At 42.5% G+C, this 12,738-nt stretch overlaps 1 protein-coding gene across 1 annotated transcript in view; it reads right to left on the bottom strand.

Moving 5' to 3' along the window:
- LOC126252240 (homeobox protein B-H1-like) overlaps window positions 1-9,996 on the bottom strand; it is a 460,727-nt gene extending 450,731 nt beyond the window's left edge. Inside the window, exons 1-2 of the mRNA XM_049953113.1 lie at window positions 9,899-9,996; window positions 9,483-9,544 (exon numbers count right to left, since the gene is read on the bottom strand). Of these exons, the coding sequence (XP_049809070.1) occupies window positions 9,483-9,544; window positions 9,899-9,996 (160 nt within the window). The remainder of the gene's footprint in view (window positions 1-9,482; window positions 9,545-9,898) is intronic.
- Between the last annotated feature and the right edge of the window lie 2,742 nt (window positions 9,997-12,738).

Below are 12,738 nucleotides of genomic sequence, written 5' to 3'. Positions count from 1 at the left end.
AAACGAGATCGTATTTCATAGCAGTTTTTAATCGTCGTAGCCAGTGGTGTATATACGCGTGCTGGCAATCACAAAACAAGGGTTTACATTCTCACATTGTATAGAGTCTTATTTGCAAACAATATCTACAGCAGTACGTAAGAACATATTTGTAATGTATTACGGACACCAATACACTTTACAAGTTGCGAGGTACGTAAAATAAACGCATACAAAACTGAAAAAAAAAATGCTGTTAGTATGTGGACAAAACGAAGTTGTCTCCAGCTGAGGCACGTTCACTCACGCTGTTAAGCATATTTGAGGTATCAGGGTCTGTAGCGACGGGACTGCTGAACGTGTGAGCACCCGTACAATTGTCTTGTCTTGCGAATTCACTGCCCTGCATCGACGGATGCCTAGGAGTCACTCCGCTGTAATGGTATATGGTTGTCAGCAATTAAATCACTTGATCAGAACGACCTACCTTTTGGTAACAGGAACCGTAATAGATACATTTCATTAAATGACATTTGCATCACAGTTATATTGTAAGGGGTGACTATAGGCCTGTGCAACCCAGTGCGAGTCTCAAGCGGGTACATAAGCACCAACATGTGGGTAAGGAGTTAGTGTGGTCTTCGAAACTTTTTGCCTTATATTTTGCTTTTTCACGAGTTCCCAATGATATTGGATAGTCAAATTTCTGATTCCATCTGTGAATTTACCCAAATGGCTTGTGCACAGGGGCGATTCTAGAAGTAGTCGGTCAAGGGTTGGGGGCCTAATGGGGGAGGAAGGGGTTTTTGGGGGAATGGAATATCGCTTAACAACAGGAGAATTGGAGTCCTCCACCGACAAACTGGTAAAATTTGGTTTTGCGTAAAGTAGTTTTTGGTAACTGTTTTGGAGTTCAGGGTAAAAACTGTGTCTTAAAAAATAATAAGACGCCAATTTTAAGTTAAATGATATTTATTGGTTTAGACAGTAAGCTATTTGTAGCTCTTATTCTTTTGTTAAAATGTGTTTGAAATACATTGCAACCTATATTGCTACATAATTATTAAAAATAGATTGAATCTGTTGGAGTAATATATTCGCTGATTTCTGAAGTCATTTTATCCAATGTAATATGATACTCCATTGGGAGGGGCTATAGCCCCCATAGCTCACCCCCCCCCCCCCCCCTCCCTTGCCACTGCCCGTGCTTGTGCATAAGGTTGGGGTTGGGAATTGGCAAGTACATTAAATGTACTCGCAGTTGCGAATATGGACGACCATCAGCTCTACAATGCAATGAGTCCAATGACAATTTGTCCCGGATCGGGTCTCGAACCCGGATTTGCCCCTTATCGCGAGCCGTACCTTAACACGACTTACAGCCAGATCCAAACTTCCATATGCTGTCAACCACGTGTCTACAACCTGTGCTCGTACATCCATTATGCATGCATGTATGCATGTCCGAAGGAACTTTGCATCGTATTTCTGAGTAACCCAGGCACTGCAATGCCGTATTTACCCGCCACACCGGGCAAGCGACTTTCAATTAAAAATGTCTCCCCTGTACAGGACTATACATATTAATGTACGAGTGCAGTTGTAGACGCCGGCCGGTGTGGCCGTGCGGTTCTAGGCGCTTCAGTCTGGAACCGCGTGACCGCTACGGTCGTAGGTTCGAATCCTGCCTCGGGCATGGGTGTGTGTGATGTCCTTAGGTTAGTTAGGTTTAATTAGTTTAAGTTCTAGGCGACTGATGACCTCAGAAGTTAAGTCGCATAGTGCTCAGAGCCATTTGAACCATTTCAGCAGTTGTAGACACATGGTCGACGACTTATAGAAGATTGGGTATGGCCGTGAAGTCGTGCTCGGATAGCCTAATGGTATGGTACGGTTCGCGATAAGCCGGAAATCCGGGATTGTGTCCCTTACCGGGACAAATTTTCATTGCCGTCATTCCATTATACAGTTAGTGGTTTCCCATATTCGCAACTGAGAATACATTTAATAAATAACGGCTGTAGCCACCGCGTTGCCGGTTCCTTCGGAAGGAAGCGCATATCCGAAGGAACATTGCATTGTATTTCTGAATAACACAAGCACTGCAATATTGATTTGTGAAGTATATTGTTCTAAATCAGCAACTAAGTAGTAGTGAGTTATTTGTATAGCTACCAACCCCATCCGCTATATCTGTTTGTGTGTAGTAAAAATTTAGCAATGCCAAAACTGTGTACACGATTGCAGAAGCCAAACGGATGAAATCATATGATACAAATTTCAACGCTTCTGTTTCATCTGTTAAGAGGAGGTAATCTTCCGATAACAAAGTTTTACAGAAACATCTGATCTACAGTATAGATACAAGAACAGTTTCACTCTTAAATATTATTTTCCAATACTTGGCACTAGTAGGCGAAAGAAAACTAATGTTGCACTGCATGTAGGCAACAATCTAAAACTAAGGTTACAAAGAATTAAACTTTCCATGAAAATAATTGGTGTAACGTCTCTTCACCTCTCGTAAAGATGTAAAGGTAAACGTTTTTGAAGGAAAGCTTCCATTGGGCGCAACAGCTAAACAATATGACGAATGAGAGTCTTAAAACAGCTGCAGCTAAAAGAATGCGCAGCTGACCGAAAAGGCACGTGAACACGAAACATACATTAATAGAGGATGAAGTATGCTTTTATCTAAAATCAGCGAAGCAAATAAGTTATTCTCCAACTAAAAAGGTGAGCTTCTCACAACAGACGCTGGTGGGAAGGTCGTAGGAGATGTACATTGCCCATGAAGGAGTAATCCGTGTAAAGGTAATGGGTGTATCAGTGTGAGGATGCCCTTATGTTCACAATTTGTTACAAGAACGCATTAGAAAGAGCGTTACTTTCCGTAACGTTACATCGAGACGAAACAAATAAGATGAATAAAGTTTACGAACAGCACAGAACACGGACCGCTTCCTGGAATATTAGTGCAGCTAAAGAAAAGCGAAACACCGTCACCCAGTACATTATAATTTCTTCAACGAAAAAGCGCTGAAGATACTAATCTCTGCGACATTTGAGAGGAAAGAGAAGGATTTAGCGAATAGCAGATCGTCGTCCCGCAACTTCATTTGTCTCCGAAATTTATAATTAGCTAACAGCCGAAAATAAGACATGCAAAGTTAATTATTTTATAAGTAGAGGTATTTTTAGTCCAATTAGCTGACCTGTTCATATCACTTTCTTGGTATTGCAGTTAGTTTTTGTTTAAAAAAATTGGTGCAGTTGTGTGCTTCACATAAACGTTATATGAGAAATCACAAAACCCGCCGACTGCGCGGTAATTTTCTCAGAACTCTAATGGTTAAAAGGAGCAAGAAACTGTACATGACACCTAATACCTGTACTTCTCTGATTTTACAGGAGTGTAGTTTCTCCCACTTTTTCTGAAGTTTTCTCAAAAATACTGGCTGACCACGTGTGTTATGAAAACAAGATACCGCGCTCGCGTAAAGATGTGTAGCGTATTGAACTATTTTAATCAAGTGGACCTGCTAAATAATTTGAGTAATTGGAATATCGATAGAGTTATCTTGTATGGTATTGTAGCAATAACAGGCGTAATATATTAGTAGTTCTAGAAGAGACTTTATGTGTCAGTTTATACAAATATTACACTATAGTAGTGCCGAAGTAGAACACAAATTATAGAACGATTTTGTATGTGGAAAAGCTATACGTGACCTATGGCCAAATATAAAAGGCGTCAACTTAATCCACACCTTAGATTGTGTAACCTTCTCCATATGTATATCGTTCTAATAAGTTTACAAAATCTATCTTCATATAGGTCCTTAGAAAAAATGCAAATGTCAACACTATCCCACAGAGAGGACTGTTAAACTTCTTCATTATAAATTGAATTCAATTGGGCACGGGGTTTTTCATTCGCTAATGCTTTTGAAGGATATATATCTTTTGAAGGTATGCTTTTGAAGGTACGTAATTATCTTTGTGTTATTGTTATTCACCAGGTTTCGACTAGACTTTTGTTCTGTGTGGGATAGTATAAGTCATAAAATCAGTAAATTCAAATTATACATTGGTACAAAGTATTCTTATATAAAAACAGTAGGGTTTAACAATTTGCTGTTGTCATGAGGGAGCTGCATCGGGAATCACAGCGCTATTATCTATCAAAAATATCAAAATTACTAATTATGAATACAAGATAAGAAACAGTTGTGGGGAAATATACGAAGGTGTATTATGTGTACCAGGTTGAGATAAGGTCACTGAGGAATGTGACTGAAGGTATTAATAATTAGAAAAATCCAGAGGTGTAAATGAATACATGAAAACAGGCAAATCTTGCACAAACGACAAACAAGTCAGTGGAATACTAGACACGGTTTCAGAAAAATACTTCAGAATATTAAATTCCGGGAAAAACAGAGTAGTAGTTAACAGTAGAAGACGAAGAGAAAGAAAGGAGAGGTAGCTCCTTATTATAGAAGCTGGATTTCGGTGTGTTCTCTGTAGTTTCTAAGGAAACAACAAACAAGTTAGTGTGTAGGTTATTAACAGCACATGTGTAAATAAACTGAGTCCTAAAACTACTTCACCGTCAATTTAGATAAGCAATTATTATTACCAGTTCTAATAGATTTATAAATTAGGTATGTGGTCGAAAGATATTCATTTCCGCTCTGTTTGTAATTTCAGCATAGTTTTTTCCTGCGTATTTGCTTAAAATACGGCTCGCTGTTTGTTCTGATCGAGGGCTATTGCTGATGAAGCTTCTTAAGAACTTCACACGCTCGCCTTCAGATGAAACACGAAAATTAACAATGATCTAGTCATAAATGCGAGGACAATTGTACTAATGGGAGTTCCAAATCGATTAATTGATAAGTTACTTCTTCTAATGTGAATTTAAAAAATCTTCATTACGCAAAGAAAAGTCGAACTGGCTTTTGAACCTAAATATTTCTTGGCCTTTGCTATGCTGCTACTATCGACTCAGAGAAGAGATTGTGTACATGTTATCGTCGAGTATGTAAATCAGGGCCTTTCCTAAAGTTAGCTAAGTCGTGTATATAAATCCGAATTTTTCCCAAAGTTAGCTACATTGCTGTCTATTAAAAAAAAGCCGCATTGAGAACGCGAAAGGTTTCACAAAAGCAACCATCGAAATCAAATTATCGATGGAAAAGCCACACTAAATCACTACCAGTGTCATCACACCGAGATAAGCATGTGATAATAAATTTAACGAAGCTCCTGAAGCAAGAACATTGTATTAAAGTTTTGTACTGGTATGTGTTAGATTTTTCACAGTTAGATATTCGATTTAGGTGATTTTTAATTTACATTAAGCTGCAGTCAATAATAAACATTTAAGTTAGAAATTCTAAAGGCAAAAAACATATAAGTGTTACAGCATTTTCATCAAATAATCTAGATTAATAATCGAGAAAATATACTCACGTGCTGAAAATACCTGCAGTTATCAAGATTAGTAAAATAAAGGATTTGAGGTTTATGGTTCATATCAGCATTCGTCACATACACCAATTATCGATTATTTCATGGAAGCAATGTGAAACGTGTAAACTTTTTGCCTGCAAAATTTCTAACTTTAGTGTTCACTACTGAAAAATAAGAGAATCGAAGCGTTTGAAATGTGTTGCTACTAACATATACTGAAAGTTAGGTGAACTGATAAGATAAGAAAGGAGAAAGTTCTTCAAATAATTGGCAAGGAAAGTAAATATGGAGGACAATGACGAGAAGAAGGGACAATATGATAAGACTTGTGTTATGTCATCAGAGAGTAACTTCTGTGATATTGGAGGAAAGTATAGAAGATAAAATCTTTATGGGAAGACAGAGATCCGAATATATCCAACAGGTAAGTGACTGCATTGGTTGTAAGTGCAATTCTGAGATGAAGAGGTTGGCACAGGAGAGGAATTTGTGCCGGACCGTATGAAACCAGTCAAAGCACTGATGGAAAAAAATAAATTATTATAGCTTATCCACTTGAAAATGACTGAAAAGCCGCAAGTTTAATTGTGGAAATTATAATACACAGTACAGTTAATACGAAAATGTCGTTTAAAAATTCACGTGGCTATAATCGCGAAACGAATACAATTGTGTAGTACATTGTGAATGAATAACACACTACACAGGCGTAATATTCTACAATGTTGTAGAATATTACAGTTGTGTGTGTTTCATTCAAAATGTATAAAATATTCTATTAACAACCAATGCAATAGTGTATTATACTAAAGCGTAATATATAGTTCAACTACGTGTAAACTAGGGCGAGATAATTATTGTCTGTGTGGTAAACAGGGCAACTACTTACCGAGTTCGGTATTCCTTAGGTATAAAGAGTCCTACGTTACATTCTTCAACTTATCCACTCTTTATTTTGAAAACAGTGTGTGAAAACTTGTACTCTGATAAATTTATGTAACTGAATACGTTACATTCTACAACTTATCAACTCTTTTATTTTGAACATAGTGTGTAAAAATTTGTTTCGATAAATTTATGTAACTTTAAATGCGAACACTTTAGGTTCGCCTTTACTACGACTGCTACGAATATCATTTGGGTCTACAAGTGAGTGTAGCTAGAATTGCCTGTTCGGGATTTTTGGCTCCAAGTTTAATAATTTTTATGACGTTTCGCCAGCAGGAGTAGCTGGCATCGTCAAAGATTTATTATCCATTCACGAACATGAATGGAGTGCGAACCTTTGACAATGCCAGCTGCTCATCTCGGCGAAGCGTTAGAAAAGTTGTTAAACCAACTTCGGGCGAAGATACTGATGCCGAAGCCAGCAGGCAAAACATCAATAAGTGACAGGGAAAGCCTCAACTGCTTAATATAAAAAAATTTAATTACCACTATGCGTTTCGGAGGGTTAAACCTCCAATAACAGGTGGGCTGAGACATGTGTGTATTTTATGTACAACTTATAGGTAGCCTGTGGCACTGTGCGGTAGCAGAAAGCAAAAGCAAAACAAAACACTATTTGTGTACTATTTTTGGGTAACCAGTTGGGTAGCAATATTTCGGAAAAAAAAGAAAGAAAATGAAAATGACCTGATGGTGGAATTTAAACTACCGAAACGTGTAGTGCAAATAAAAAAACGGTGGTTGGTTTTAGTAGAGTTTCAATAATTTGTGAGTGGCTACGGTAACTTCTCGTTTCAACTGAAATTTGCGTGTTCATGAGTAATCATCATAGGCCTACCTATAAAACTAAAGGGCTAACTTTGGGCAAAGTCCCCTTTACAGTTTGCCTGTCTATCGATTTCCATGATGAGAAAAAACTGATCTTCAATATTTCATACAGTTCTTGACCAAATCCAAAACTTTAAAATGATGTTATGATACACTCATTAAGAGCTTAAGTCTTATGTTACAGGTTTAAAACAATAAGTCGAGTATTAAAGCTACACATTGGGTATACGTCTTGAGGCAGCCAATGGTCTTGGCGTCGGATCACCAAAATTAAGTACTGTCGACTTGGGCTAGCACTTGAATGGGTGACCATCCGGTCTGCCGATTGCTGTTGGCTAGCGGGGTGCGCTCAGCCCTCGTGAGGCCAATTGAGGAGCTACTTGACTGAGAAGTAGCGGCTCCGGTCACGAAAACTGACAACGGCTGGGAGAGCGGTATGCTGACCACATGGCCCTCCATATCCACATTAAATAAAGCCTATCGGTCGAAGATGACACGGCGGTCGGTCGGTTCCCTTGGGTCTTCCGAGGCCTTTTCGGACAGAGTTCATATCTTGGTGTTACTCAAAGCGCACAAATTATCCAGAATATACTCATCCAGTATTTGAGAATGAGAGCACTTAGCTTCTTCCAACAAACTTTACCCATAATTTCGAACCTTTACGAAATTTTTTCTCGCTGATTCCCCGCACAAAATGACGGAAGGAAAAAAATTCTGTAGCTTACTACACTGACGCTGTTCTTGACCGAATTCAGAAACTTAATATAATACTGATACTATACTCCTAAATTACAGATTTAGTACAGTAAGTCAATTATTACAGTTATAAACTCGTAACTATCTTGAGGCAACGTAATTCAAGGCACGCAAATTATCCAGAATATATTCATCCAGTATTTCAGCATGACAACACTTAGCGTCTTTCAACCAACTTTACACATAATTTCGAACCTTTGTGAAATTTTTTTCTCGCCGACACCCCGCACAAAATGACTAAAGGAGAAAAGTTTTTCGCTTACTACATTGTCACTGTTCATGCAGTAAAACTGCTTTACCAGACTCGATTTTTAAAATTTGTTACTTCTGTAGTACTAATTCCATTCGCAACAAATTTTGGATAGTCCGCTCCTGCCACTGAATGTACTTGTGAAATAATATCGGTGTACGATACATAGTTCGTGAGATCAGACTTTTATGCTAGAAAGTTCTGTCACTGTACGACGTGTATTTCAGAAGACATGAAGTTTTATAAAATGGAGTTGGAAAATTTAAAGAATCGGTGTTGGCAATTTACTGGTATGTCATAATTTTGAAAATTTCAGAAACAAAGAAGAATAAAGTCAGTTCTACAGGGTGTTTCAAACCGAATGTCCTGATTTCAATACTCGATAAAAACATACTGCAGACATGCGATAAATTGCAAAATACTAATCAAATCTTTAGGTTTTAGCTATGATATTACAAATACCTTACGTGTCCACCAGCAGCAGCAAGAACAACGTCTAGACGTTAGCTAAATTTGTCATGAATTACAAAACGTATCCATATTTACAGAACTTATGGCGGCTGTTATTCTGTTCTTCACTTTCTCTATGTCACAATGTTATGGGGAGATGAACACGCTTTTCTTCACATACCCTTACAAGAAAAAGTCGCATGGGGTCACATCTGGCGACGTTGAAGGCAAGTAGTGCAGGGCAGTGTCCCGGGTTTCCGAGCCCACTGTCCAGTGTTGAGCTGTCTTCAAATGCTGCAGAAATAGCTTTTTCCACAATTTCAGGAGGACCATCACACTGGCACAACAACATACGGTAGTTTCTCAGTGATACTCTGCCTGAATAAGGGCACACGGGACCCTGAGACTCTGCACTTCATTCCTGGCCTCCATGATTGCCAGACATGACCCCATGCGATTTTTTCACGTGGGGATATGTGAAGGAAAGTGAGTACATCTTCCCTGTTCGTGCTGCAGCTGGTGGACACACAGAGTATTTGTAATAGCAAAACTAAAACTTTAACTTTTTGTGAGTATTTTGCTATCCATCCCATGTTTTTAGTGTATTTTTATTAATAATTATGGAGTTTTGAAATCAGGTCGTCCTTTTTGAAACACCCTGTGTTAAGACTGTATGACAAGTTTTAGAAAAATATCAATGTGCATACTTCCGACACTGAAATAATGTCTCGTTGTTAGAGCCGTTGTTCCACTGCGGTATATATATTAGGAACACGGGGCAGGAAGGCGTTACCTGTGAGGCGCTCCTTGACGACGTGGGAGGCGAAGGCGGCGGCGGCGGCGCTGCGCTGCAGGGCGGCGGCGTCCAGCCAGGGAAAGGGCGGCGCGTGCGCGTGCGGGGGCGGCGGGGGCGGCGGCCTGTGCGCCGGCACGCGGATGACGCCCGCCGCGCCCGCGTACACCAGCGCCGCCGGCACGCGCACCAGCGGCGGGAACAGCGACTGCGGCTGCGGGGGCGGCTGCGACTGCGGAGGCGGCAGCGGCGACTGCGGGGGCGGCAGCGCCAGCGGCAGCGCCGGCTCCGTGCCCAGCAGGCGCGAGATGCTGAACGGCAGCGACGGCGCCGACTGCTGCGGCGGCGGTGACGAGGACGCCGGGGGCGGCGGGGGCGGCAGCGGCGCCGCGTGCGCGGGCGGCGGGGGCGGTGACGAGCCGTCGCTGCTGCGGTAGCTGTCGTCGTCGCCGCTGCACCGGCTGTCCGTGTCTACGTTGATCTCGCGATCCTCCTCCACGTCCGACGTACTCATAGTGTCTGCTCGCTTCGTACGCAGAGGCAACTCAGTGGCACATCGTCACTGCTACTAACGTCACAACACACACGAGAACGTACCTCCCCGTCACGAACTAACGACAAAATCACTCTTCATAAATGTTTACGTGCGGATATTCTGCCATGTCGTGCGCACGTGACATTCCAGACGATTGTCACTTTACCCGTCCAAATCCAACGTTGTCCTTTGAAGAAACGAGACTGTGATAACAAGTGCCGTGGTACAGAACTTTCTTTTTACCACTAGTGCCCAGACATTCTTATGATGATCGTTTGTCCCTTAGTAAAACACTATCAAAACAGCACTCCATTCACTACGTAGATTCAACCACTGTTTCGAGCTAGTGGAGTCTTTCAACGCTTATAACAACCTTCAAGCTATATTCTGCTCCTTGACATTCGTTAAAGATGAATTAACAGCTGTCTGATGCCTCGCTTCCATCAGCAGGTTCTTACGAAAGCGTGGATAGCAGAGCGTCAGCTGCTGTTTGCGCCGCAGCGTGGTCGTAGCTCTGGACGCTCTCCTGCTGACGCTGCGCCCCGCCTCAGCCGACAGACGGACGGACAGTGCGCCAATGCACGCGCCGCGCCGCTCAGCTGTGTGTACGCGCGGTGGAGGGGTTGGCAGCGGCGGTGGTGGGGTGGTGCGCCGGTCCGCGCTGGGCGGGCCGGCGCCGCCTCCCACCACGTAGGCGCTTTCTCCGCCAATCACGGTGCGCCACTGCGACCCGCGCCCACGCCCCTGCGCGGCGCCCATTGGCTCCGGGAAAAACCTGCACCGTCAAAGATACACAAATTGAAACACATTTAACTTGGAGGAGAAGTCCGTACTGGGGAAAAGACGACGCCAGCGCCGCTCTGTCGGATTACGTCGGGAATTAATTATGCCCCCCTTTCCCTTTTACGCCCCGGCTGCCCCCACCTCCTCCTCCTCCTCTCCTTTGTTCCTACTCTGCGGCTTTTCTTTGTTTTATTCCTCGCTCTACTTTTATTTTCTCCGCTCACATTCTCCCACTCCGGGAAGCAGGCAGAAAAAAGAAAAAGGAAGGCATGATAGCGGCTCTCGCTTGTTTTAACAACGGCGGAGCCATGTACCCGCGTCTCTTAGAATCTCTTTTGGCAAAGCGGGAGAAGAGGCATGTAAGCCGCTCGCCAGAAACCGCCACAACGGCGGAAGCTGGGCCGCTAGTTAAAGACGCGCTGTAAAACGAGGATTTAATTAGCAGTTTCCATTAGCCGACGTTACGAAATGATGCTGCCTGCTTTCTTCCCGCCGAGGCTAAAGCGCTGTCGCGAGTAACGAGATAAAACCGTCGTCTTTACTGACGAATTACGCACGTCAGCGCGTAAAAGAGCCAACTCCTGGAAAAAAAAATTCTGCTCTCATCTCGAGGTTTGCTGCGACTACAGTTTACAGCCACTGGTTAGCATAAAGAGTGTTGCTTGTTACACAGACTACCGATGCTGCAAAGATTTTATAGATTCTACCCTGACTGCCCAAAAGTCATGAAGATGCGATGCATGTTACGTTTACTGTGAGTCGCTTCTCCACGAATCATCAACTGTAGTAACTCGTCAAGGCATGGATAGTACGAAGTGTTGGAATCTTTCTGGAGAGATATTGACATTGGTCCACTCATCTTGCAACGCTACCCAAAATTTTTGTTGTGTGTTTGGTGTCAGACGCGGTTTCCAGGTTCAGTTCTGCAGTTACATGGGGGATCACAGACTTTTCGTGATTTAGTGTCATTTTAAAATGAATATTGATTGTAATTAAACTTTCGCTGCTTGAGGGGGCCCTCATGAAAAAAAGAGGGATCTTAGGACAATGAAACATCGTGAGACCGTTTGTAAAGGCATGCGGAAGAGAAATACCGAATAACTCATTCAAAGAAACACGTTGTAATTTCCACATGAGAGGGTAACATTTGTTTCTTGAGTCCCATGCTTACGTTCCAGTCTAGTAATGTTTCCCAGTGTGACGACCATCTGCGTCCACGACAACCTCATAGTTTGTGCGTGTACCATCTCACAATTGTTTGCATCTCATTTCGAACGTCGGATCATGGCATGTTCAACTGTCGTGACGCCTTTTGTTCAGTGCTTGAAGGTCACATGTTGCGTCCAGCATTCTCAGCCAAGCCAACAGAGAATTATTCAACAGGTTTTGGCGCATCTGGCTATCGGTCTCTCCCAGAAGCAGTTCCCAAAAAGTCAGTTAATTCGAACTTACGAACCAGGACCTCTCCGTATGCTTTCGTGCGTTGACATTCGCGAAGAGCAACAGCACCGCTGCTGTTGTTTTGGTGCGCCGGCCGCGGTGGCCGAGCGGTTCTAGGCGCTTCAGTCCGGAACCGCGCGACTGCTACTGTCGCAGGTTCGAATCCTGCCTCGGGCATGGAGGTGTGTGATGTCCTTAAGTTGGTTAGGTTTAAGTAGTTCTAAGTTCTAGGGGACTAATGACCTCAGATGTTAAGTCCCAAAGTCCTCAGAGCCATTTTGTTGTTTTGGTGAAACAGCTTTACGAGTAAAGCCCTGCTCACCTTGTCCAGACCCAAGTTGACTGCCTGCAGATGTAACGCATACCGATGCTTGTGTTTCAATCCTGCGTCGCCGTACCAGTAGCGGCCCTTAACGGCAAGTCATGACACCAACACTACCGACAACGCAAATCCTGCGGCACACAGTCTGGACAGGATTCCTATTAAATTCGGCACGC

The sequence above is a fragment of the Schistocerca nitens genome, chromosome 4 (genome assembly GCF_023898315.1).
Source record: "Schistocerca nitens isolate TAMUIC-IGC-003100 chromosome 4, iqSchNite1.1, whole genome shotgun sequence".
Classification (NCBI taxonomy): domain Eukaryota; kingdom Metazoa; phylum Arthropoda; class Insecta; order Orthoptera; family Acrididae; genus Schistocerca; species Schistocerca nitens.
Note: the sequence above shows the minus strand (reverse complement) of the source record. Positions and strands in the feature narration are given on the sequence as shown.